The sequence below is a fragment of the Lissotriton vulgaris genome, chromosome 4_2, assembly GCF_964263255.1.
Source record: "Lissotriton vulgaris chromosome 4_2, aLisVul1.2, whole genome shotgun sequence".
NCBI classification, from domain to species: Eukaryota; Metazoa; Chordata; class Amphibia; order Caudata; family Salamandridae; genus Lissotriton; species Lissotriton vulgaris.
This window is the reverse complement of record NC_141692.1, coordinates 4623808-4651400: the sequence shown is the minus strand read 5'-3', so window position 1 is coordinate 4651400 and position 27593 is coordinate 4623808. Positions and strand designations below refer to the sequence as shown.

Genomic DNA, 27593 nt, shown 5'->3' with positions numbered 1-27593 from the left:
AAGCAAGCCGGGCCGAAGACGGCTGAAATGCCAGAAACCGGTCCCCGGTAGCTTGTCTCCTTTCTGGTGAAGAATTGGCTTGGTAGTTTAGTCTGCCCTGTTCCCATGATGCACTGGGCCAGGGACAGACTGATTTGCATATAGCCAGGTTCTGAGCTGGGATGGTGCAGTGAGATAAATAATGGTGATGGATCAAGCCCTGATCTTTGGACTGGGTAAGAGTGGTCTGCTTAATTCAGACACTCTGTTCATCACCACCCCCTTTTCTGAATCGTTTTTGGCCACTATAGGTGTGGCAGGGTATACTCAGACATGAGTTCCTTTCACACTGCACCATCAGGATTCAAGCAAGCCGGGCCGAAGACGGCTGAAATGCCAGAAACCGGTCCCCGGTAGCTTGTCTCCTTTCTGGTGAAGAATTGGCTTGGTAGTTTAGTCTGCCCTGTTCCCATGATGCACTGGGCCAGGGACAGACTGATTTGCATATAGCCAGGTTCTGAGCTGGGATGGTGCAGCGAGATAAATAACGGTGATGGATCAAGCCCTGATCTTTGGACTGGGTAAGATTGGTCTGCTTAATTCAGACACTCTCTTCATCACCACCCCCTTTTCTGAATCGTTTTTGGCCACTATAGGTGTGGCAGGGTATACTCAGACATGAGTCCCTTTCTCACTGCCCCATCAGGATTCAAGCAAGCCGGGCCGAAGACGGCTGAAATGCCAGAAACCGGTCCCCGGTAGCTTGTCTCCTTTCTGGTGAAGAATTGGCTTGGTAGTTTAGTCAGCCCTGTTCCCATGATGCACTGGGCCAGGGACAGACTGATTTGCATATAGCCAGGTTCTGAGCTGGGATGGTGCAGTGAGATAAATAACGGTGATGGATCAAGCCCTGATCTTTGGACTGGGTAAGAGTGGTCTGCTTAATTCAGACACTCTGTTTATCACCACCCCCTTTTCTGAATCGTTTTTGGCCACTATAGGTGTGGCAGGTTATACTCAGACATGAGTCCCTTTCTCACTGCACCATCAGAATTCAAGCAAGCCGGGCCGAAGACGGCTGAAATGCCAGAAACCGGTCCCCGGTAGCTTGTCTCCTTTCTGGTGAAGAATTGGCTTGGTAGTTTAGTCGGCCCTGTTCCCATGATGCACTGGGCCAGGGACAGACTGATTTGCATATAGCCAGGTTCTGAGCTGGGATGGTGCAGTGAGATAAATAACGGTGATGGATCAAGCCCTGATCTTTGGACTGGGTAAGAGTGGTCTGCTTAATTCAGACACTCTGTTCATCACCACCCCCTTTTCTGAATTGTTTTTGGCAACTATAGGTGTGGCAGGGTATACTCAGACATGAGTCCCTTTCTCACTGCACCATCAGATTCAAGCAAGCCGGGCCGAAGACGGCTGAAATGCCAGAAACCGGTCCCCGGTAGCTTGTCTCCTTTCTGGTGAAGAATTGGCTTGGTAGTTTAGTCTGCCCTGTTCCCATGATGCACTGGGCCAGGGACAGACTGATTTGCATATAGCCAGGTTCTGAGCAGGGATGGTGCAGTGAGATAAATAACGGTGATGGATCAAGCCCTGATCTTTGGACTGGGTAAGAGTGGTCTGCTTAATTCAGACACTCTGTTCATCACCACCCCCTTTTCTGAATCGTTTCTTTTAAGGATGGCTTTTTTTATAGTTGATAAGATTAAGCTTATATTCCAGAAGTGTCCGTGGCTCATAGGTATGCCGCCACTGTCTTTCATAGTGATGGAGGGTCCGCTTCAACCCCCTGAGTTCTTCAGTGAACCAGGGGGTTCCCTTCCCCTTATTTTCCACTTTTATTCTTCGAGCTGGTGCCAATTTATTAAAGGTCATAGTCATTTGTCTGCAAATAGAATTGCACCTCTCTTTAGGATCATCAGACCAGGTTTCCCCGGGAGCCACTGCTAGTATAGTTTCACCCAAACTGTTGGCCTGAATATTATTCCAACTCCGCACCATTTTCCGTCTGGGCGGAGGAGAGGAAGAAAAACTAGTAAGGCTTGTTTGGAAACTGCTGGGATAATGATCGGACCATCTGCAACTGGATGTATCTACTAGGTTAACCAGTGACTGAGTGGACCAGACCAGGTCTAATGTATGACCTTTCTCATGGGTGGGGTTATCTACCAACTTGTGCAATCCTAATGTGGCCATTATTTCATCCAACTGTTGGGCTTGTATTTCTCTGGTAGTTGGTCCCAGCGAAAGTTAAAATCCCCTATCACCAGAAGCTGTTTCAACCGTGAGTATAGGTTAGTGACAATTTCAGTTAAATAGTCAATAAACTTGGGGTGAGCTCTCGTGGTTGGTATACTACCACCACTACCATACTCATATTACTGGTGTAAGCTTTAGTTATTAGTATATCCGCTCCTTCAGGATCTTCTCCTGTTAATTTCCCCATTGTCAACTCTTTTTTATAGAGAATTGCCACTCCCCCACCTCTTTTCCCATTAGGTTTATTGTGCCACAAGGCATCATAGCCTGCAGGCAATGCTGCAACGGTACCCTTTTTTTCATCCAGCACTGCATGCAGTCTCCCCGTTGAGGTCTTAGCATCCTCTGCATTTTTGGTTTTGCCCCAGTCTGTCATTTTACCGTTGGCCACTGCACTCTCTGTGCTGTTTCTTGCTTGAGGATGCTTTTTGCGGTCCGTCTGTGCCACTCTGGTACTGGGTGCAGTGCTGGTCATCTGTGTCTGCTTCCCTGGCAGTTTTGCACGCCCTCAGTTCCAGTCCTAGTGGCGTGCTGTTTCCTGGGCTCCCTTGGGTGGCCTGCTGCCCTTCCACCTTGTTAGTTCCTGCGCTTGTCTGCTGTGCAGTGTTTGGTGGGCTTGGGCGTGGTGGTGTTCTGGTTGGATGCTCGCCTGTGCCTCTCTGGTGCTGTCCGCTCTCGGTCCTTGAGCTGGTTCAAAATACAATCCTTGATTCTTTCCGGGGCTGTTTGCTTGGCCCCTGCTCGGGGGCGCCTTGCTTCTTCCCTGGGATTACTGTGGCTGTTGGCCTTTGTGTGTCCCATTGGTCGGTGTATGGGTCTTTGCTGGTTCTTCTCTCTCTCTTGGTTGGGGGCTCCGATTTTCCTTCCCTGAAGTGTGCTGCTCTGGGTAGGTTGTGGGTTTGCTGCTTGCCTGACCCAGTAGTGGCTGCCCTGATGCGGTTGCCTTCCTGTTCTGAGGCCTTTCCTTTGGGGTTCCCTGCCTCCTGGTTGCTGGGTTTTGTGTTTCTGCCTGTTGCCTGGGTTGAATGTTATGGGGCGCCTGTCCGTGGTGGTGCTTTTCTTTTCCTGTGGCTGGTTCACTTCTTGAATCTTGCGTTGGGCCCTTGGGGTTTCCGGACTCGCTGTTTATTGGGTTCCGTTGTTACCCAGGGGGGAGGCGGGGTTTCTGTGCCCTCCCTCAGTCCTGGTGGACTATTGGCCTTGTTTGGCTGTTCTGGTGGTGCCCCTATTGGGCTTTCTGGCTGGTGTTGGTGTTTGCCTCTTGCCTAGTGCTGGGTTGTGTTGCGCTTGGTTTCCTGGTGGGGTTTGGTTTTCCAGTTGTGGCTTCTGTCTCCCCTCTTGTGTTTCTTTTTGTGGCTTGGTCCGCTTTTTGGGGTCCTTTACCTCTAGGCTGCAGGGCCCTTTTCCACCTGTGGTTGCTAGGTTTTGTGTTGTGGGTCTTCCTTGGTTTCTGCCTGGGTGGCTCCTTGCTTTATCCGTTGTGCGGCTGTAGTGCCCCACCCTGTCTGCCGGTTCGGTCTGCCTGCGGCCTTTTCCATCTGGGTCTCCTCCTCACTGTTCCTGGTCTTGTCTGTGGCGGGTGGGTCTGTTGGTGGGGTGGCCGGTTTTGGTTCAAGTGTCAGCCTTTCCTGGTGTGTGGGCTGCCTTGCTGCTTTCCCACTCCTCCTTGTCTGCCTTGAAGACCCGGCTGGCCTTGCCTCAGCCCTGGGGCTGTGGCTTTTCCCGTGGGACCTGTCGTTTGGGCTTGGTCTTTTCTCACTTTGGTCTGCGGCTGGTTTTGGGCCTGTGGTTTCTCTGGTCCTTACTTTTGTTGGCTCTGCAGTTCCTGGGTCGGCCGGTATTCGGTTTTCCCTTTTTCTTGCCGCTCCTGCACCCCTCGATGGGTTGTGCACCTCTGAGTTCTATGGACACCTGTCTTTTGATTTGTGGTGCCTGGGGTGTTCCGGTATGTTGTTCGGGCCTGGGTTTTGCCTCTGTTGGGTTTTGGCCTTGATGTCCCTGTGTCTGGCCGCTCATTTGCCCGTGCGGGTGGGTCGCTGGTGCCTTCTCTGCTTCGGTATGTCTGGATGTTGGCTGAGGGGCCCTTGGTTGCTTTGGGGTTGCTTTTGGGTCCCTGCCTGGGTCCTTTCCTGGCTGCCCTTTCTCTGGTGCCTTGGTGCCTCATTTCGGTTGGGCTCTTTTGGCCTCTTGGAGGCCGGTGTTCCTGTGCCTGGTGTTCCTGTGTCCTGGGCTGGCCTTCTGTCCTTTTCCTGTGCCTCTCATTTTCCCCTGGCTGTTGCGCTGGGGCCGTTGTGTGAGTTGGCATGTGTCAGCTGCCAGGCTCCCTCCCTGTCTTTCTGCTGCTTCTCTCTGTGGGTAATAGAACTATTAATAATGGTTCTGTCGGAACGAAATACACACTGATATAATCATACAGGACCAGGTTTCCAAGAGGAGCCGAGGTTAATTTAAGGCTTTCCCACCATTGATCAGTCCTGATGAAGACCCGCCCTTAATGCGCACAACCAGCGCATCGCCCCCCCAGGGTCGAAACGTCGATGCATTCCTTCTTTCCATGAATCAACTATATAAATACCCACTAGGACCCAAGAATTAATTGATGTACCTATCGGTTTATTGCAATTATAGATGGCTTTGTCAAAGAACCATTTGATTTGACATCAATGTATGTTGTTTTTAAAAGTATAACAATTTTGCACAAAATTTATGTGGTTTATATGTTGTATGTGTTTTTGTTGGACAGCAGAATTAATGATTTAACATGATTCAGATATGATGGAAATATATGACTAAAACTGTATTTCCTCTTTGGTCAGTGTGCTTTTTTTATACTGTTATAGATACCATTATCCTGGTACCCGCGCAGGGACGGATTCTCTAAGTAATGCAATAAGAAATACTACATCAGTGTGTATTTTGTTCCGACAGAACCATTATTATTAGTTCTATTACCCACCCAGGGTCACCCCATTAGATGTGATGGGCTTCTCTCTGTGGGGTGTGGCTGTGGCTGGCTCCTGTGCTTTTCCCTGTGCCCCTTCTTGGGGTTGGGTCTGTTGTCCCTTTGCCTCTACTTCCGGCCACCTGCGGATGCCGTGTTGGGGGCCTCTGGTTTGGCTGGCCTGTCAGTTCGGCCTGCTGGCTTCTTTGGTGTTTGTAGGAGCGCCTGCGGGATTGGGCTCTGGGCTTCCATGTATTTCTCTCCTGTTTTTGCCCTTCTGCGGCTGTTCTTGTGCTTTGACTTGGGCGGTTCATTGGTGTCCTCCTTTGTCATCCTGGTTGGTGGGTTGGCTCCTAGTTGGTGGGGGTTTTGCTCCTTCCTGGTGCTGGGGTTTGGTCTTTCCCGGTTCTGTGTTTGGCTCTCTGTTGTTGTCTCTCTTGGTGGTGCCCTGATCTTGTGTGGAGTCTGCTGCAGTCCTTCCCTTGCCCTTCTGTGGGCTGGGTTCTGTTGCTGATTGCGTTCTCAGGTGGTTACGCTTCTGGGCCCTCCCTGGCCTTTGTTGGGCATGGTGCTGGGTTTTTGTCTTGGTGTCTCCTGCTTTTGGGGTGTGTGCCTCGGTCCCGGGCTGTTGGCCTGTCTCTGTGCCCCGGGATCTTTTCTGCATGGGGCAGCCTTTCTGCTGCTTTCCACAGTCTCTGCTGTTGTTGGCTGCTGGCCATTCCTGCCCTGTGGCCTGGGCCGCCTCTTGGATTTCTGTGCCTCTGTGCTCTCTGTTGCCGGTGTTGTTAGCTTCCGGGGGGGGGGGGGGGAGCTTGCTTGTGGTTGTTGCCCCATCTCTTCCTGATTGCTCCTCTGGGTTTGTTCATACATTCTTTTCGGCTTCCACTGGTCTGTTGGGGTTGGTCCTGTGTTGGTCCTGGCATTCCTTGGTCTCTTGCTTTGGCGGGACTTCTTTGGTCTCTTTTTCCTTCCACTCGGCTTTAAGGAGAGGTCGTTGTGGGTTGGTTCGGCGGTGAGTCGCTTTCTACCCTCATCTGGGGGTTCGCGCTCTGTCTTTGCTCCTGCTGTGTTGGTATCAGCGGGTGATGTTTCTAAGCCTTCAGCCCTGCGCGACCTGCTCTCATCTGCTCTCTGGCGTTCGGCCGGGTTTTTCCCTTGTTGGGTGGCTTCCTGGTGGTGCCTGGTGCTGTTGGCTTCGCCCTTGGCTGTTTTTTATCCCTGGTCTGTTGGCCTTCCTGACTTAGTTGCACCATGTGGTTGCTTCTGCTTCTTCTGGGCCCCCTTCTGCTGGTTGTTTGGGGGGGGGGTGATGGTTTTGGCCCTTCTGGGAGTTCCCTTGGGGCTTGGTTCTGGGCCTCTTCCAGTCTTGGCCCTGGCTCCTTGCGCTGGGTCTTCTTCAGTGGTGGTCTTGTCACTTTTCTTCTGTTCTGTTCCTGGTCCTTTCGTGGGTTCTCCTCCTCTGTGGCTGGTGGGGTGGTTCCTAGTGTTGAAGAAAGGGGTTCACTGATACACCTGGTTCTTTTATTCAACAAAGAAGAGATTGGAACAGAAGATGTAATATCAAGAAAACATATTTATTAACCTCAGATGAGGAAGACTCCATCACACAGTACCCTTAGGCCACTGTAGGAGACATTTTAAGGATTACAGAGAACAGGGGCCTTATATATGCATAGGTTACATTAGTCAGAATAAAACCAAGGGAAGGTACTTGCACATGTAAGCATGCTTACTGACTAATATGGCTATACAAAACTTGCTTGCTCAACAAAGTGGGAGAGGAAACATTTCTCCTTACATCAGCAAGAATAGCCTGACAGTTATAACATAATGGCAGATGCATTCTGATAGCTATGCATTTCTGACCATGTGCAAGGCTCTGGAAGGGGGAGAAAGCACATGGCTAACTAAGATGGCTGTCAAGTACAATATGGCTTTCAGCTGATGCTAACAGATTCCTCCGATCTTTAACTGTGTTGGTTGTCTGCCCCTTGGATGGCGTCTCCTTGACTGGGCTCCTTGTGTGGGGGGTTTCCTGATTGTCCCCTACTCGTTTTGGGGTTTTCGCTCTGTTGGCTTGGATGTGGGCATGGCTGGTTGTGTGCTCCTGCCTCTGTTTTTCTTTTTTATTCTTTGGTCTCTTTTGCTTCCGTTGAGTGCCGCTTTCAGTAATGTGTCCCTGGTGTTGGTGGGTGTCCAGAAGGCCAGGTTGATTGCTTTGGTGTTCCCCACTTTGTTAAGGAATGGGACCAGGACTGGAGGGACCAGGAGGTAATGCCTTATCTCTTACTGGTAATCATCATTGCTCCTGGTACTGTTGTCCTCGTCCCATTCATTACGTTCCTCCCACCCTCTTGGACGTCCGTTCTCCGGTTGGTGGCTTGGTATTTTGGGCTGAATGCTGCGATGGTACAGTTTATGGACTCCCAGTGGGAGGAGGTGGGTTTAGGCATCACAGCATTCTTCTGCTCTTTTTTTCTGTCGTGGAAATGATCATCTCCACTTTGTTAAGGAATTGGACGAGGACAACGGGACCAGGAGTAATGAAGATTACTGGTAAGTAATAGAGCATTAAAAGTCAGTCATTAATGTCCCAAAGCCATCAGCATAATCATTAGATCTAATTTTTTCAACTCTACCATTCACATTCAAACCATGCCACAAATAATAACCCAGTCTTATTCTGATAAATATACACACATTTTAAGCCACCTGGTTTAAAGGTGTAAAATCATATTTACAAGCCATAAAGAAACATGCTAATCAATAAATGAACAGTTATGAGTTACCTCCTCTGTTATATTCCTCCAGTTGGCTCTTAAAATATACACAGTGAGTAAGAAGGCTGGAATGAAAGCACTGACTGTCATGCCGGACCATAGACCTAAGCAAAAAGGAATCAACACTATTAGAATTGGAAATTATCCACTAAGTCGGTAAGTAGGGTGCCTTAGAGGCATCTTGCCCTCTGAACAGCTGGAGTCTCCTGCACACAGGAGTCTGAACTGCACATTGCCAGTTCATTGTGAAAAGGTTATTTATTCACCTATTTTATTTATATAGAGCGGCAGTGTCCACAACGGATTTTTTTAAGAATGATGAGAACGTCACTAAAATGGCCTACAGTGTATTTCCATATTGTAGATGGGCAATGTTACCAGGATTATTAAATTTTCCTTTGGAAAATAAACATTAATGTACCATATTACCATGATGCCATTCCACAAAACCAACATAAAATAACTAATAATTGAAATCTTTGACATACTCCTATTATTCAAACTTAGTTATAGTGCTTCAAGTGGCTTACATTTTCATTTTGTATAACATTCTTATAAATAAGAATATTTTAGGACAACCTACATGACAACTATCTGGTATTTCGTAAAAAACAATTTCAGAGTATTCTAATTCTGATAAACCAGTATAGGTAAATGGTTTAACCCAAAACTTTAAGGTGGATGGAATTTACCATTTGAAATAAATCAGTTCCCAAAATAGTGTTTTTGTTGCTGCCTTCTACAATCATTTCTATTGGATGAGCCACAAGCCCTAGTCCATCAATCTACCCTTTTTTTTCCTTCTGACATTCTGATGTCAGTCTCCTCCCCTGCCCCTACCCATTTTTCTCGTTCACCCATTGTATACAGCAGATTATTTAACCTCCCCAATGCTGCGCTTTTTTTCACTTTACTCTCTAAACACTCCTTCCAATTTCTTTTTAAGTTTTATTAACAGCATGATAGGTACATACATACAGTTCTTATATATAGTAGAGTGACAGCAATAAGAATACAGCAAACAAGAAGGGAGGAACAGTTAAGTAATAAAACAAAATAATACATTTTCAATGCGGGATCTATCGTTAATGATAAGTTGAAAGTAGCAGATACAAAGTATAAAAAATATAAGCTTTTATAGACTTATATAGAAGTACCCCCAATTTTTTCCAATTTCATTAATGATTGTGCACCTCTTATTTTAGCTATTGAGAGTTCCATAGTATATGTTTCTTTGACCAAGGATCACCATTCCATAGCGTAAGGTGGAGTGCATGATATCCAGGAACTAGCAATATCTAATCTAGCACATGCAAGAACAATAGTTACAAAGACTTTCTGCAAGCTATTCGTAATCAATGGATCTATCAGTACCATTCATGCGTTGAGAGAGATAGGTCTGACCAATTTTTGATTGAGAACTTTTTGGACTCTCAGCCAGAAATTGGCCAGTACAGGACATGAGAAAAACATATGTTCAAGATCTGCCGCTATTAAGTCACACTTAGGACATTTAGACCTTTGACTAGTTGGATTGTTTAAAGACCATTTTGATATCCTTTCTGGTGTGTCTTCCAGGTAATTTCACCAGCTCACAGCTCTCAATTGCACAATTTGCCCCACATTGTTTCCCAGGACTCTTCGTTGACCCCAAAATCTTCAATTTCCTTGTCCAACCTTTGGCACAGGTCATCAAATTCACAGGGATTTCACGAATATCTTATGCTGACAACACTCAGATGTTGCTCTCCTTTCCAGATAATCCTATGCTTGACAGCTCTAATTTTCAAGCAGGACTGGTAGCGGTCGCAGACTGAATGAATGCCAAATGCAAAAAAAAAAACTGAAGTCCTCATACTGGGAAAAGACACCCACTCTTGGGGAGACCATTGGTAGCCACTTTCTCTCTGGCCAGTTCCTATTTCCAAGTTCTCCATAAAAGCACCCTGGCCTTTGAGGCTCAAGGTAAATCGGTAGCAAGCACCTGTTTTGGGTTCTTGAGGAGCCTCAAACCCATTCTTGGCCTTTTTGACTCTAGCACCTAACAAACCATCTTCTAGGTAGTAATTCTGTCACAGCTAGACTATTGTAACATTTTGTACTTAGGCACCAATGAGTAGGTTGTCAGAAGGCTCCAGCCTGTCCAAAATCAGTGCTTAATTTGAGCCAGTGGTTTCTGGCACTTAATCAGCAGCACTGGTGCTACGTGGAGATTAAGTGATTTGTCCAGAATCACAGGATGTTGAGCTGATGCCGAGACTCCTACTTGGTTCCCCAGCTCTGAAGTCAGCAGCTCTGGCCATTAGGTCACATTATCTCCCAACTTTCATAGTGGGTTCTGTTGGCGGTAGCTCTAACAGGAGAAATGAGCTGGTGCAAGCTGCAAGCTGCCTCTTGAAGAGAGCCTCAGCACTTATTTGTTCACAAATTAACTACTGCCCAAACTACAGCAGCCAGGCTGCTCTTTTCTCTCCTAAAGTTTTGCCCTGTCTCTGCTGCTCTCCACAAACTGCATCGGCTCCCAGTGGAAAATCACATCCACTTTAAAACCTTGTGTGTTGCGCATAAGATTCTGGACTTCCCGGGGCCCCCCATTTTGTTTAATCGTTTACTGCTGTACCAACCTGCCCACATTCTTTGCTCAGCCGATCTTAATCTGGGCACAGTCCTGTGCTTTAAAAGAGCCAGTGCTGGAGGCCACTCCTTTCATGCCAAGGCCCTGTTCTGTGGAATTCATTACCTCCTCCTATCAGAAACATTGAGAACCATCTGCACTTCAGGAAACCTCTGAAGAGATGGCTCTTCACCATCTAATGCCTGTCCTTCCTGCTAGGCTGTTGGCTACAACTTATCCATCATCGAGGTCCAGCGCAGGAAGCCATGTTTTTTGGGGAAGCCAAGTGCTTCATAAATCCCATAACATATTATTATTATTTTTATTTTTTATTTATCTATTTCTAAAGCGCGCGAATGCCCGGAGGCGTCTTGGCGCTATGATATGTCCCTAGTCCTGAACTGGTCTTAGGTTTATGCAGTGAACAACCATGTTTTAATTTGCTTTCTGAACAGGTCCAAGGATGGGCTGTTTTTTATATCTAATGGAAGTTGATTCCATGTCCTTGCTGCGTGGACAAAGAAACTTCTTCCCCCCCAGTTCGCTCGTTTGAACTTAGGTATTGCTATCAGTTTTTGTTTGCCAGATCTTAGTAGTCTGGATGGTTTGTATTTCCTCAACTGCATTTTTATGAAGAGAGGTCCTTTGCCCTGGAGGGCCTTATAGGTCAAACATAGTGATTTAAATTTGACTCTTTTGGCAACTGGAAGCCAATGAAGTGAGGCTAATTTGTGGCTGACGGACTGAAACTTTGGTATATCCAGGATCAGTCTTGCTGCAGCATTTTGCAGGCGCTGCATCTTATCTATGATTTATATTCTGGCTCCTGCATACAGTGCATTTCCGTAGTCCAGACGGGATAAAGCTAGCGCTGTGACTACCGTTTTGCGTGCATCTTGAGGCAGATATGGTAGTATTTTTTTTATCATTTTTAATATTAACCAAAACGAAGATGCCAGTTTGTTTACTTGGGCTTCGTATGCTAGCTTGGTGTCTATCATGAATCCCAAATTTTTCACTTTGTCCGAGGGGTCTGGACGTGTTCCTAGCTTGTCGGGCCACCAGTCTGGGGACCAGATGTCTGAGTTACCTCCCAGAAACATTACCTCACTCTTTTCTCCATTGAGTTTAAGGCAATTTTGTTGCATCCAATGGCTAACTTTTACCATGCAACGTTGGAATTTGTCCGCTGTTAACTTTGTGTCTTTATCTATGGATATGACGATTTGGGTATCGTCTGCGTACGAGATTGGCGTGAAGCCATTTTCCCTTATTACTTCTGCAAGGGGGGCCACGTACAAGTTAAAAAGCGTTGGGCTTAATGATGAGCCCTGTGGAACACCACATGGTACCTCAAAGGAGTCGGATTTTGAGTTTCCTACTTCCACTGTGAACTTTCTATCCTTCAGGTATGATTTGATGAGATTACATGTAGATTCACTTGCTCTAACTTCTCTGATGTGGTTTATTAGAATCTCGTGGCTGACCGTATCGAAGGCCGCCGAGAGATCCAACAATACCAAGGCGGCCTTCTCCCCGTTGTCCAATACTTTCCTAAACTATTCAACTGCCGTGAGGAGAGCTGTCTCTGTGCCGTGCCCTTCACGGAATCCGAATTGGGAATGGTCGAGCCAATTATTGTCCAATAGATATCGTGATAGCTGTTTATTTAGTAATTTTTCTAATACTTTTGCAGCAAAAGGGATCCTAGCTATGGGTCTATAGTTGCTAGGAACCTCACAGTCCAAGTTGGGTTTCTTCAGGAGTGGCCTGATTGATATAGTTTTCCAATCATTTGGGAATGTGTTAGTGTCTAGAATTATAGCAAACAATTTTTGTAGTACCAGTCCTATTTGTTCTGAGCAGCTCTGCATCACCTTGGGTGGGCAAGGGTCTAAGGGGCTGCCTGAGTTAGTTGCCATCATTTCTTTACTAATTTGTTCCACTGTTGGTAGGGTCCATTGAAAAGATGGTGGGACGATGGGTGGGTTGATTAGCTTTGCCTCAATGATGGGGTCTAAGGCAGTTTTTTCTACTTTACATAACATAACATAACATAATATGCATAGCATATTCCCTAACTTTGGTCCAAATTAAGATGGTGGTCAGTGGGACAACTGGTCACATCGCAGCAGGAATGAGACCAGTCGACAAAGTGTTGGCGGTTCCACCTGCCATATAAGGATTAGAACGCTGTGTAGGGCGTTGGAAACTAACTTTTCTACTGTGGCTTGTGCTGTGGACAAGCCACAGTGGAAAAAGGCAGTATGTTCACAACCATGCATCGTGTGCCAGGCACTGTGGGGCAGATTTACAAGTCCCTTGTGCCTCTTTTATGTGGCCATTGCATCACTTTTGTGACACACCAGCGGCGCAAATCCAGCGCCAAGGTGCGGGGTACTTACAATGTGACGAATCTGAGAGATGCATCATGTTGTTGCAGGAACGCCTCCTAAATGTGGCTGAGTGAAATCTACAAGATTTCACTCAGCCACTTTTAAGGCCATACTGTGTCAAAACACTGCGCCTGCTTGAAGCAGGCGGAAGGATTGACGCAGCATTTTAAGGATAGGGAACCCCCGAGCACTGCTGGAGCTGCTTTGCGATTGCGACGCAACTCCAGCAATCGCCGCCTTTATGGCAAAAGATGTGTCACGCATCTGTCCATTTTTGCCCCATGGTGCCCTGCATTGTAAATGAGGCGCCTCCATGGGGCGGAGTCGTGACGCACAATAACTGGTGCCTCCCTGCTGATATGCAGTGATGCGGCAGTTATTGTAAATCTGCCCCTGTGTGTTTGCTTTGGCACATGGTGCGTGGGTGTGTTGGGGGGCACTACATGTGCCCCCCAGGCCACTTAGCAGTGGCCATCAGAGGATGGGGACACTGCTTGGGGCGGTTTCTGATGGTGGTGCCGCCACTGAGTCTACCACTCTAAAGACTAAATTGGGAGCCTGACGCCGCTGGGACTGTTGATGGAAATAATGCTTACCATCAAACCTATTTAGAGCTGTAATGTTTTCTGTGCGGGACTGTCAGGCAAAGGCTAATGGCCCCATAGAGAAAAAAAAAACCTCCACATCCTGTGAGAAAATATTAGTATTTTGTTTTTTCTTTTATCTTAGCAGATGCATAAAACATGGGTTGCACTCAGCAATTCATTTTGAGGAGCTGCTTTGTTGGCTGACCCACTGTTGTGGTGGCTGACCCTCTGCATGCATACAGCACAGTAAATATGGTGGTTAGAAGTCCAGACAGGGTTGTTGAAATAATGAACTCCGCCCCGATAGACAGCTGGCCTTTCACCAATCTGTAAATTAGGCCCTATGGGCCCGATTCACAGAACTAACTTAAGGCAAAATCCTAAACTTACTACCATTTTGGTATTCACAGAAGGCACTTACTCATTTTGGTATTCACAGAAGGCACTTACTCATTTCCTAACTTTAGTACTCCTAAATGCCTTCGGCGAATACCGAAAGTCCTAAAATTAGGATTTTTCTCAGTTTAGTAGTAGTAAAGTTAGGACTCCTAACTTTAGGACTCCTAAATGCCATCTGTGAGTACTGAAAGTCTTAAAATTGGGGTCTTCCGTGACTCTGCTCCAGCAGAGGTGAGGGATCTGTTGGGTGCGGTGGTCCGTGGTGGGTTTTCGGAAGGTGACGTGGATGCAGCGATGGTCGGTCCAATGAAGTGTTGTGACTGATGGAGATGTGGGAGCTTGCGGAGAAGATGGGGTCAAGCGTGTGGCCGGCAGAGTGGGTGAGTGTTGTGACGAGCTGTCTGAGTCCGAGGTTGTTGATTAAGGTAGTGGAGTTGGTGTTGTTTTTGTTCTCGAGGTGGCAATTCAGGTCCCCGAGGAGGATGTAGTCTGTCAGGTGAGGGTGTGTGTACTGACATAGTCGGCGATGGAGTTGCTGGACTGAGGCCGGGGTCCGAGGGGTCTGTAGACGAGGGATCCTCTGAGGGTGGAGTTGGGATCAGTGTGGATCTGGAAGTGCAGGTGTTCGGCGGTGGTGAAAGTGTCATTGCTGTTGGTCAAGACTCTGAGGTTGTTCCTGTGGATGATGACGATTCCTCCTCCTATTCCGTTGGTGCGGTGATCTTGTAGCCGTCCAGGATGGCTATGGTGATGCCGAGTGCTGAGGAGGGGTTGATCCAGGTCTCCGTCAGAAAGGTTATGTCTGAAGAGGTTGAGTCGGGATGGTCCCAGAGTTTAAATGCGTGTTTGCGGGCGTTGAGAAGGATGCATCTGGAGTGGTTGCAATCCTTCACAGTGAGTGGCTTGGCAGATTGGATGCTGGTGAAGCTGCAGTTCCGGCAGGACAAGGGTCCTTGGGTGCACTTTGGGATAGCCAGGTGTGTGATCTTCCGATGTTGAGGGTGTAGAGGGCATCGTACCGGTGGTGGGCATCGTGGCGTTCGTGGGCGCAGGGGGGGTCTGGCACTGGGCACGGTCCAGGCAAGGACAGGCACAGATTAGCTTGCCTTCGGTGCACCTTTGCCGCGCCCTCTTCGTGTGGCCACCCTAAGAAGGGGAGGCGGGGGGGGGAAGCAGCTGGGAGGTGGCAGCGGACAAAATGGGAAATCAGGGGTGGGGCCACAAGGGACCCAGCAACAGGATAAATGGGAGGGGGGAGCGGCAAGCAGTGAAAGAGACAGGCGGAAAAAAGGTCACAGGGCACAGTGAAGTAAACGAGGGAAAAAAAACGATAAACAGAGTAAAAACAAATACAACAATAAAACAGTTACCGAGCAATTACTATTGGGAAAACGCAAGAAGTACGCAAGGGAAAAGGAAAACGATAAACAGAATAAAAACCAATACAGCAATAGAAACAATTACAGTGCAAAAACAATTGGGAAAAGCAAGACCTACAGCCTACCACTGGCCACAGAGGGTGAGGCACAGGTGGTAGCCTGCGAGTGGAGGCAGGCCTCGAACTCCGATCACAGCGGCAGCTGGGTCTCAGAATATGGGCACACAGGCAGTGCTGTGCGGTGTGGGGAGCGACTTGCCTGTAGGAGGTATTGTTTCCCTACTCTCCAATCTAACATTGTGAATCACCTATATTAATTTCCTAGTAGGCACCTTGGTGCCCTTTTCAGGAGGTGCCTGGCTCCCGTAACACTGGGCGCCATCTTTTAGTGGGCATTAATACCCTTTTTATTGGTTGTATGTTTTTCTTTTTACACGTTGTGTATAATTTGTTTTAATTTACCAGTAACTTACCTTGACTGGGGAGCCTGGTTTAGGTAAGGGGGTTTGCTGTTTTCTTTTGCTGTACTGTAGTGTTTTCTGGCCACACGTCAACATCATCAGAACTTGGCCACACCCCCTCATTGCGTTACGCCAGAATGGAGGGCTATTTAACTGCACTGCTAGCGCATCTGCACAGCTCCGACTAGGAGGTAATATTTTCCTACTATCCAATCCCATGTTGTGATTCACCCATATTTATTTCTTTGTAGGCACCTTGGTCCCCTTTTCAGGAGAAACCTGGCTCCTGTCGAGCTGGGCACCATTTTTTGGCGGGTATTAATACCCTTTTTTATTGGTTGTATGTTTTTCTGTCTCATGTTTTATTTAATGTGTTTTAATTTAATAGTAACATATCTTGACAGGGAAGTCTGGTAAAGGCAAAGAGGGTTGCTGGACCTCGGGTTGTGTCTTTTATTGCCCAACTGTTTTCCTGCCAGACGCCAAAAGTGTCGAAATCTCACTACGGCCCCTCAGTTCGACACACCAGAATGGAGAGCTATTTAAATACATTGATGGCAGCTATGACTAGGAGATATTGTTTGCCTCCCCTCTGAACTCACATTGTGAACCACCCATATTTATTTCCTTGTAGGCATCCTATTGCCCTTTTCAGGAGGTGCCCAGCTCTTCTAGCACTGAGCTCCATATTTTCGTGTTTATTAATGCCCTTTTTGGTGGTATGTTTTTCTTATCTCACATTTTGTATGATTTGTTTTAATTTTCCAGTAACTGACCCTGACAGGAGAGCATAGTTAAGGTAAGAAGGTAAGGGGGGGCTGCTGGACCGCAGGTTGTGTCTCCTTTCACCCAGGTGTTTTCCGGCCACACGCCAACAGCCTCCAAATTTGACCACGCCCCCTCATTTCTTCACCTAAGAATGGTGGGTTATCTGAATGTACTGATTGCGTGTCCGCACAGTCTGTTGACATGTGCAGCGGGGGTGTTGCTGGAACGCTAATGGTGCATCAGTCTGCGTCCATACATGCTCAACTGCTCTCTGTGCCAGCCCCCCTGCAGGTTTTACCTACAACAGGTAACTCCCCTTTGCTATTCAGAAGATGAGCTGCGCTCCTTGAAGTGTAATAGTAAACAATGCCTAGGACCATTTAATCCTCCAAACCCCATAACTTGCCCTTAGTGTTTTTCAGCTAACTCTGACAAACACTAAGCTACAGTCTCTAAAATCCCCCATGTCCTTTACCACCAACTCAACTACGGTACCCAGGATTTTGAAAGCCACACTCATAAATGCCAGTCCGCACATTAAAAATGCATTTGCTTTTGCTGACTTACTAGAGCCCCACTTACTGGACATAGCATTTGTCACAGGACCTGGCGGATGCTGCCTTGGCCCCAGATCTCATCATGACTTCTCCCACTGGGTTTGCTATTTCCAGGTTAGATTGTTCGGGGAAAAAGAGGGCTGAGATAGTGATTATTTATAGGGATTATTTCAAAGCATCCTTTGGGCCATTGCTGGCCAGGTCTGGTGGTTCAGTGGACTAATGTGTCTACTTCAGGGGCCTGTGTTCAACCTCAAGGTCACAGGTTCAAATCCCGGCGGGTCCACTCAACCTTTCATCCATCTGAGGTTGATAAAAGGAGTACCATTGAGTTGGGTAACAACAAACATCTGTTATTCAGCGCCAAGATACCCGTAGTGGTGAACGTGCGCTTTACAAATACACATGTTATGTTACGTCATTTCAGACTGTACAGCTCCGGCCTAATTTATAGGCCCCCGGCTCCCAGAGTAGACTTTCTGAACAACAGCAGTCAGCTGATGGACATTAAAGTTAATTAAAGTAATTTTTCTGACTTTACCATCTTAGGGGATTTTAATATCCTTCTTGAAAATCCTTTAGACGGAGACACCGTATTTTTTTGCTCACTTTCTGGAAGGTGCGGTCTTGTTCAGCTAGTAAAAGGACCAGGGCATATTGCTGGCCAATCACTAGATGGCATTTTTTCAACAACCCCCACCTCAGACTCTCATCCACTCTCCCCATTGCCTGGTATGACCATTATGCGGCCAAGTTTCATATTACTGGGAAATTTGAAGGTTGTACTGTGTATTCTCAACCACCTAAAACGTTAGGACGACCCTGGCAGAAAATTACTCTAGAAGCATTTAATGCGCATCCAACACATTCCAAACCTGAGATTTCTGCAGACCTGGATGAGGCTACTAAATTATCATCAATTGATTGCCATCTTAACCTGCTTGATCTACTCAAAATAATAAAAGGACCTCCTGGTCCAAGCCCTGGTTTGATGACAATCTTAGAAGCCAAAAACAAGCTTGTCGTAGGCTTGATGGAAAATGGGGAATTTATTACGACCCCGATGATGAAATCTCCTACAAAAAGGCTATTGAGGCCTATGAAGGTATGGTCTCCAAAGCCAAATCTAGTTAATTTATGGCCAAAATGAAGGACTCTCTTAACATCCCAAAAGAACTCTTTGCAACAGTAAGCAAGCTGAGTAAGATACCAAAATCTAAAAACGCTGCAGTCTATCTAGAATTCTGCAACTCATTAGAGGATTTTTTTCAGAAAACAGTCAAAGCGGTTTATAATACATTTGCTTCCAATCATCCTGCTGAGGGGACATCTAAGGGGGAAACATCCTTTACAACGCAACTTTTACCATGCAGTGCCTTTACGAAGCAACTTTTACAACGCAAAGCATTACAACGCATTGTGCTGGGGGGCGCTCTAGGATAGGGAATAGGTTTAATTTACTATCCAACACCTTCCCTACTATCCACGGGGACTGGAGTTGGAATAGTAAATTAAACTATTCACTATCCAGCGCCCCAAAGCACTATGCGTTGTAAAGGCATGCGTTGTAAAAACAGCATTGTAAAGTCATGCGTGGTAAAAGCATGCGTTGTAATGTCATACATCCCATCTAAGGAGGAGACAACCTTTCCTCTTTTGGTGGCGACTACCTCTACAGATGCCACATTGGACAATAACACCAATAATAAAGTTTGTAACCTTTCAGAATCTGTAGTTCAGCCCATTCTCTGTCAAACAAGGCCAGGGTCTTCCTTGGATCCCTGTCCCCCAAAGTTTCTTCGTCGAGTGCAGTGCGAACTCTTATTTAATATTAAGGTAAGAGTTTTTAAATAAATTGCAGGTTCTCCAGTATGCAGCTGCACGTATGCTGCTTACAATGCCAAAATATTAGTTTGTATCTCAGGCTGTGCAATTGTTGCATTTACTTCCAGTAAAAAGACGGATTGAACTCAAGCCCTTATGCATTGCCTTCAAGTAAGAGCATGGTTTCAGACCTAAACAAAGATTCCGCTGTTATGTTCCCAACAGACATATGCAAACCCAATCAGCATTTAATCTGTTGATTCCCAAAGCAAAAACAGCCTCGTGGGGGGGGGGTGAATTTTTGTAACTGACACAGCCAGGCTTTGGAATTCCTTTTCAGATCACTTTCCAAAATCCCTAAAAACGTAAGTAGGGTTTCTTGACCACTGCTATTTCCCCAGCCTCCGCTTCTTCTCTTTTCTTCCTCCTAAGGCAGATCACTAGCACCTAGACACCTTCAGGTAGTAGTGCATGTCGCAAATTAAAATTTGATTTCATTTCCTCTCCATGTTCAAAATATAAAAGCATGCCTTGCCTTGGGCACCTACTTTTTCCATCCTCTGTCCCTTTCCCTACCTCCTCTTGTTTCCCACTGTTGCTACATCAGAACAGTTAAAGAATCAACCTAATGGCCCTGATGTTTCTGAAATAAAATGCGGTTTCTAAATGCTCACCTGTTCAAGGTAGTTCTTTTTTATACTATATGTTAGATATAAAACATTATCTCCTTAGCTGCCATAGTACCTGCTGCTCAGCCTCTTTGTGTGATGTCACAGAATGTTACTCTTTGCCTACTACTTGAGTGTTGGAGAGAGGGTTGTGGGATACCCATGTTCTCAGCTTTTGTAGTGTCCTATGTAAGGATACGCAAGGGTTGTAGTTTCTCTCTACCTACTTTTCTTATGTGGTTAAAAGAGACCCTTTATATGTTCACAAGATTCCCTAAGTTGAGAAGAGTGTGGTTTGAGTGACACCCTTTACCATGTTATGTAGTGTCCTGTGTAAGGATGAGCAAAGGTTGAGAGATACCCTCTGCCGTCTGTCATTTTGCGGTTGTAAGAGACCCTTTATATGTTCCCAAGATGCCCTAAGCTGGCATGATTGTGAGTTGGAAGATACATGCTGCTTATTTTTCAGATTTGGGTTGAAAGATAGGCATTCCGTATGTTTATTATTCCAAAGGGGAAGAAATGGGTTATACTCTCTACTGGATATAATGCATTCTCTTCTTAGTTGCCATAACACCTGCTGATCAGCCTCTGTATATGATGTCATAGAATTGTTTCCCTGAGTGATCAGCTATAGAGAGCAGGTTGAGCAGCAGGAGGCTGCTCCTGGTGGGGTCTTGATCTTCCATCTAAATCACATCTGTAACCTGTAAGTAAGACTATTATCTTCAAACAAATGTCATCCTATAGCCTACACTACCTGTCTACAGAGGATCATTCTTTGCAACATGCTTCGAGTCAAATGAAGCTCACCAAAGCAGCATCCCTGGAGTCAAAGGGATAGGGCTGCTCTTTGTACAATAGTGGCTCTCAAATTACTATAGTGGATGCAAGGAGCACAAAGTAAATGTTGCATATTTTGTTTCAGTGGATTAATCATAGATGATAAGTCCCCTATAAATATGCTAAGGTCCTGATTCATCACCACATGTCTGCATACATTTCAGATGTTATTTTTCTGACATTGCAAGGTACAGCTTAGAGTTCCCTTTTTGTATTTAGAGAGAGTCTCAGTATCTCGTGCCTTCCTTACTATAACTTTGCCCATCTGTTCTTTTAGTCTTAAAACATAACCTTCAAACTTTTTATACATATTATAAGTAGTGACCCCCCACTCCATCTCCCTTTAATTCCACATTTCCCTTTACATTTTAATATAAATCTTTCCTTTATGCTGTACATAACCCATTCTTTGGACCTTACCCACACCCACTACCTGTATCATCTTATTTTTAGGAGATGTTATTGTTCTCTCAATGCCATTACCTCCAATATTAATATCTTGAGATATTGAACCCATTAGTAGCAGCAATAATGCACCTCTTATGGACATGTTCATCAACAAACTAAAGACAACATTACTAGAGTATTCAAGAAGAGACCGGTTAGGTTTGAGAAAAAGGGAAAAAAATTAAAACTGTTGTCATAAATGTTACCAGACAAACTGAAGAAAGAGTGCTGACTGGGCAATGTCAGTTTATTACAGTTCATCAGGCAAGGGGCTGGTGGCAGAAACAGCTGATGCTCAAAATATTGCTGGTGAAGCAGATTTCCAGCTACAGGACACTTACAATGACACTCTACACATCATGTTATGGTTGCAACTTTCATCAAAAAGTACTGTATCATTATCAACAGTGTGGAAACTAGACATTTATCACTAATGGAACGTGCAGCTTAAAGATGTCTTTGCATGATCATGCCACATTTGACATCGTTGTCCATACCTAGCACTCCAAGTTTGGCTGGAAACATGAGCACCACTGCTACTGGTAATCCAATCATGTAGTAACCAATGCCGTACACCACAGCCCCAATCTTTTGCTTTCCCATCCCTTTAAGTATTCCTTGTGTTACACACTGGGGAGAAGGAAACATAAACAATACCATGCTTACGTTTGATACTGGTTGAAAGGCATTTCCAAGTAGGATTTAGCAACAAAGGGCCCGATTTCAGAGAAATAACTTAAGATAAAATCCTAAACGTACTACCATTTTGGTATTCACAGAAGGCACTTACTCATTTCGGTATTCACAGAATTTAGGAGTCCTAACTTTAGGACTCCTAAATGCCTTCTGTGAATACCGAAAGTCTTGAAGTTAGGATTTTTCTCAGTTTAGGAGAACTCCTAACTTTACTACTCCTAAACTGAGACAAATCCTAACTTTAAGTCATAGTCATTTTATGAGTTGCAAAAGTCTTTTTGATTTCTAAAAAGGCTTTTGTCATCCATTCTGATTTAGAAACAGGAACAGATAGGAAAAAGTTGTCCAGTTCTCCTATTTGGCAGTTGCAATGACATTTTCAATGGCTTATGACCATAATTGTGGTCGGAAACCATTTATCTGACTTAGGGTGGTAACTGATTTACAAAGGGGGAGCAGTTCCTGTGGGGCTATGTTCCCTTTAGGAATTGTGCCTGCAGCTATGGACTGCTTTTAAAGTTTCCTCTTGCGGAATGCAAATACAGGGATGAGTGTTTTCTATTCTGTGTAGGCCTCCTTCCACACATTAGTAGCCAGTCACCGGAGGATGCAACTTGCAAGCTTCCTAATTAGTACTCATTAGGCAGGTTGTTTGCACCCTCCTGTGAATGCAACATTTCTGACATAGTCTGTTAGTACATAGGTCACATTGCAAATGTAAATCTTCACAAAGCAGTCAGTGGCCACATTTATATTCGTATTGCTCTTGCACCAAACAATCTGGCATAGGAGCAACAAAAACCTTAAGTCAGATTTTTTAAGCCATGCAAAAGGCACTTTGTGGGGTTTTTAGTGGCTCTAAAAATATGAGGTAACACAACACGTTGTGAATAGCTGCATTGCATCACTCTGCCCTGGGAAGGCATTCCAAGGGCATTGCACAGCTGTTCTTGCACAACTCCCATGGTTATTGACACATTACCAAAGTTACAAGACTTTGGAAACCTGGGAATGCACCAGAAAGAAACGCCTCCCAAGGAGCAGCAGCGTTACGAAAATTGAGGGGCCCCCCTGCAAGGTACGATTAGGGGCCCCTACGAACTCTTTCAGGAGCTCTCCGGCTGAGGTGCTGTGCTGAGGGGGCCCCTAGAGCTTGGGACCCCCGCACTGTGGGGGCTGGGAGGGCCTATGTTACCCCCCTGCCAAGGAGTGGCAGAAAAAGGCAAAATATCTTTATTACTCCTCGTTATTTCCTCTTTCGATGTGTGCTGTATTCAATCCTGCCTGCAATTTAGGCACCCTTGCACCATAGTTCAAGGCTGTCTGTGTTAATGCTACAGAAAAGGGGGTGGTGATAAACAGAGTGTCTGAATTAAGCAGACCACTCTTACCCAGTCCAAAGATCAGGGCTTGATCCATCACCGTTTTTTAGCTCACTGCATCATCCCAGCTCAGAACTTGGCTATATGTAAATTAGTCTGACCCTGGCCCAGTGCATCATGGGAGCAGGGCAGACCAAACTACCAAGCCAATTCTTATACTGGGAAGGAAACAAGCTACCGGGGACCGGTTTCTGGCATTTCAGCCGTCTTCGGCCCGGCTTGCTTGAATCCTGATGGTGCAATGAGCTAGGGACTCACATCTGAGTATACCCTTCCACGCTTATGGTGGACAAAAATGATTCAGAAAAGGGGGTGGTGATAAACAGAGTGTCTGAATTAAGCAGACCACTCTTACCCAGTCCAAAGATCAGGGCTTGATCCATCACCGTTTTTTAGCTCACTGCACCATCCCAGCTCAGAACTTGGCTATATGCAAATTAGTCTGACCCTGGCCCAGTGCATCATGGGAGCAGGGCAGACCAAACTACCAAGCCAATTCTTATACTGGGAAGGAAACAAGCTACCGGGGACCGGTTTCTGGCATTTCAGCCGTCTTCGGCCCGGCTTGCTTGAATCCTGATGGTGCAATGAGCTAGGGACTCACATCTGAGTATACCCTTCCACGCTTATGGTGGACAAAAATGATTCAGAAAAGGGGGTGGTGATAAACAGAGTGTCTCACTGCACCATCAGGATTCAAGCCAGCCGGGCTGAAGACGGCTGAAATGCCAGAAACCGGTCCCCGGTAGCTTGTCTCCTTTCTGGTGAAGAATTGGCTTGGTAGTTTAGTCTGCCCTGTTCCCATGATGCACTGGGCCAGGGACAAACTGATTTGCATATAGCCAGGGTCTGAGCTGGGATGGTGCAGTGAGATAAATAACGGTGATGGATCAAGCCCTGATCTTTGGACTGGGTAAGAGTGGTCTGCTTAATTCAGACACTCTGTTCATCACCACCCCTTTTTCTGAATCGTTTTTGGCCACTATAGGTGTGGCAGGGTATACTCAGACATGAGTCCCTTTCTCACTGCACCATCAGGATTCAAGCAAGCTGGGCCGAAGACGGCTGAAATGCCAGAAACGGGTCACCGGTAGCTTGTCTCCTTTCTGGTGAAGAATCGGCTTGGTAGTTTAGTCTGCCCTGTTCCCATGATGCACTGGGCCAGGGACAGACTGATTTGCATATAGCCAGGTTCTGAGCTGGGATGGTGCAGTGAGATAAATAATGGTGATGGATCAAGCCCTGATCTTTGGACTGGGTAAGAGTGGTCTGCTTAATTCAGACACTCTGTTCATCACCACCCCCTTTTCTGAATCGTTTTTGGCCACTATAGGTGTGGCAGGGTATACTCAGACATGAGTCCCTTTCTCACTGCACCATCAGGATTCAAGCAAGCCGGGCCGAAGACGGCTGAAATGCCAGAAACCGGGCCCCAGTAGCTTGTCTCCTTTCTGGTGAAGAATTGGCTTGGTAGTTTAGTCTGCCCTGTTCCCATGATGCACTGGGCCAGGGACAGACTGATTTGCATATAGCCAGGTTCTGAGCTGGGATGGTGCAGTGAGATAAATAACGGTGATGGATCAAGCCCTGATCTTTGGACTGGGTAAGAGTGGTCTGCTTAATTCAGACACTCTGTTCATCACCACCCCCTTTTCTGAATCGTTTTTGGCCACTATAGGTGTGGCAGGGTATACTCAGACATAAGTCCCTTCCTCACTACACCATCAGGATTCAAGCAAGCCGGGCCGAAGACGGCTGAAATGCCAGAAACCGGTCCCCGGTAGCTTGTCTCCTTTCTGGTGAAGAATTGGCTTGGTAGTTTAGTCTGCCCTGTTCCCATGATGCACTGGGCCAGGGACAGACTGATTTGCATATAGCCAGGTTCTGAGCTGGGATGGTGCAGTGAGTTAAATAACGGTGTTGGATCAAGCCCTGATCTTTGGACTGGGTAAGAGTGGTCTGCTTAATTCAGACACTCTGTTCATCACCACCCCCTTTTCTGAATCGTTTTTGGCCACTATAGGTGTGGCAGGGTATACTCAGACATGAGTCCCTTTCTCACTGCACCATCAGGATTCAAGCAAGCCGGGCCGAAGACGGCTGAAATGCCAGAAACCGGTCCCCGGTAGCTTGCCTCCTTTCTGGTGAAGAATTGGCTTGGTAGTTTAGTCTGCCCTGTTCCCATGATGCACTGGGCCAGGGACAGACGGATTTGCATATAGCCAGGTTCTGAGCTGGGATGGTGCAGTGAGATAAATAACGGTGATGGATCAAGCCCTGATCTTTGGACTGGGTAAGAGTGGTCTAATTCAGACACTCTGTTCATCACCACCCCCTTTTCTGAATCGTTTTTGGCCACTATAGGTGTGGCAGGGTATACTCAGACATGAGTCCCTTTCTCACTGCACCATCAGGATTCAAGCAAGCCGGGCCGAAGACGGCTGAAATGCCAGAAACCGGTCCCCGGTAGCTTGTCTCCTTTCTGGTGAAGAATTGGCTTGGTAGTTTAGTCTGCCCTGTTCCCATGATGCACTGGGCCAGGGACAGACTGATTTGCATATAGCCAGGTTCTGAGCTGGGATGGTGCAGTGAGATAAATAACGGTGATGGATCAAGCCCTGATCTTTGGACTGGGTAAGAGTGGTCTGCTTAATTCAGACACTCTGTTCATCACCACCCCCTTTTCTGAATTGTGTTAATGCTAGGCAGCCAATTATGCGCCAGCGCAGGGACAAAAGTCGGAAATGCGCGATAAGCCTTAAAATATGGGGAATTCCTGCTCTTTCCCAGTGACACAGTGCAGCCCGTATTTATCTACACAAATAAAAAAAAACGGAATTCTCTGAATCTCAAAATTTGTTCTCATAATGTCCTGGAAGAACCGATTTCTCTTGTTTTGTTCATATTAATTTAGTGTATGGGTTATATTGGATGGATAGCACTGTACAGCTTGCAACCATGGACACAACTCGTGGGCAGAGCATGCAGACCAACAATGCTGTTCGTCAAGACTCAACCCCTAATAGCGGCTCTATCTCAGCCAAAGTGAGACTGACAAACTAGTACTGCCAGAGAGGATGCGGCTATTTACCTGTAACACTCTTTAGTTAGTGGTATGACAGGACATTAAAAGCAGTGAATCTGGAGAAGCTCCCATTCTATCTAATGCCAAACTTACCAAACCTTATGTGGCTTATCAATTGACCATACTTACAGCAAAGGACTCAAATATATGGAAGAGTGAGTATATCAACAGCGTGGAAGCAGCCAGTGCAATGATCCCTCTGTTAAAGGAAGACAATAACAGACACAACACTGATTATTTGGCAGTATGTTTAACCCTCTTCATAATGAGACAGCCTATGATTTGCTCAACAATGGTGACAATATCATCCAGATTTTCTAAATTCCATGCAGTGCAGTGTGAAAACATTTAAGTTGTAAAAGGGTAAAACTCTGTGCAGTTCTGTATTTACAAGGCGACGTGAGAGGATTATGTCATGGTGGAGCAAAAAAAAAGGAGATTTTGTTTGACACTAAGCACAGGACGCTTTTGACATCCAGGTACCACTCAAAACCACACAACAGAACAAAAGAAAAAAAGAACCTTGGAGAAAAATAGAAATAAAAGACATAAAACAACCAATTAGAAAGCTGCAACGTACCTGGCTCAAAACAAAAGCCAAACAAGATGAACTTCACCTACAGAAAATTAACAGATTATACAAGTCGGTTATCAAAAAATCTAAGAAAAAGTACTATTCAGACAGAATTCAAAATGCAAAATGTGCAAATAAAGAATTCTATAAAATACTCAATGAATTTCACAAACTAAATTGCCTAGAAGAAACGTATCCTGTTACGCAAGATTTCACAGAGAACTGGCAAATCATTACACGGAAAAAGCAGACACGTTGGACTCGTACTTGAAACAGAAACAAAGCACCAGCACTAACCCTTGTACAAAACAACAATCCAAGAATGCTCTAAACAAGCCTCTCTGTTCCTTCCAACACATCTCACAGGATAATCAAAGCAAGCAGACCTGCGTGAAGCCCTTCTGACCCCTGTCCACCACAAGACAATTCTTTCAACAACCGCTGCTGCCACTCCAGTAAGAAGAATCATCAACAATTCCTTAACTACTGGAATATTTCCAGAAGAACTCAAAAAGTCATACAGACTTCCTGTACTGAAGAAAAAAGAAAAAACGACTTGGACCCGCTGAACCCTGACAACTGCAGACCCAATACAAATGGAATTTTCCTGGGCAAACTGATAGAAAAAGCAGTGTTCGCCCAGATGTCACAATTCATTAAAGAGAATGACCTACTTTCAGACTTCCAATCAGGATTCCGTCCGGGAAGAGGCACTGAATCTGCCCTCCTTTCCATCTGGGATGACCTGAAGAATACAGTTGACTGCAACAGGGTTGCTGCGCTATTCCTCTTGGACCTCTCAGCTGCTTTTGACACGGTTGATCATGACACTCTGAAACAAAGTCTCTATGAAGTTGGCATAGAGGGAACTGCTCTAGACTGGATTGCGTCCTACCTTCGAAGCAGAACTAATGTCATCCATACCCCACCTTTCTCGTCCAAACCGTAC

At 46.0% G+C, this 27593-nt stretch overlaps 1 protein-coding gene across 1 annotated transcript in view; it reads right to left on the bottom strand.

Moving 5' to 3' along the window:
- LOC147718104 (multidrug and toxin extrusion protein 2-like) overlaps positions 1 to 27593 on the bottom strand; it is a 615385-nt gene that overhangs the window by 92558 nt on the left and 495234 nt on the right. The window contains exons 13-15 of the mRNA XM_086919188.1: positions 26200 to 26269; positions 21405 to 21537; positions 7975 to 8069 (exon numbers count right to left, since the gene is read on the bottom strand). Of these exons, the coding sequence (XP_086775314.1) occupies positions 7975 to 8069; positions 21405 to 21537; positions 26200 to 26269 (298 nt within the window). The remainder of the gene's footprint in view (positions 1 to 7974; positions 8070 to 21404; positions 21538 to 26199; positions 26270 to 27593) is intronic.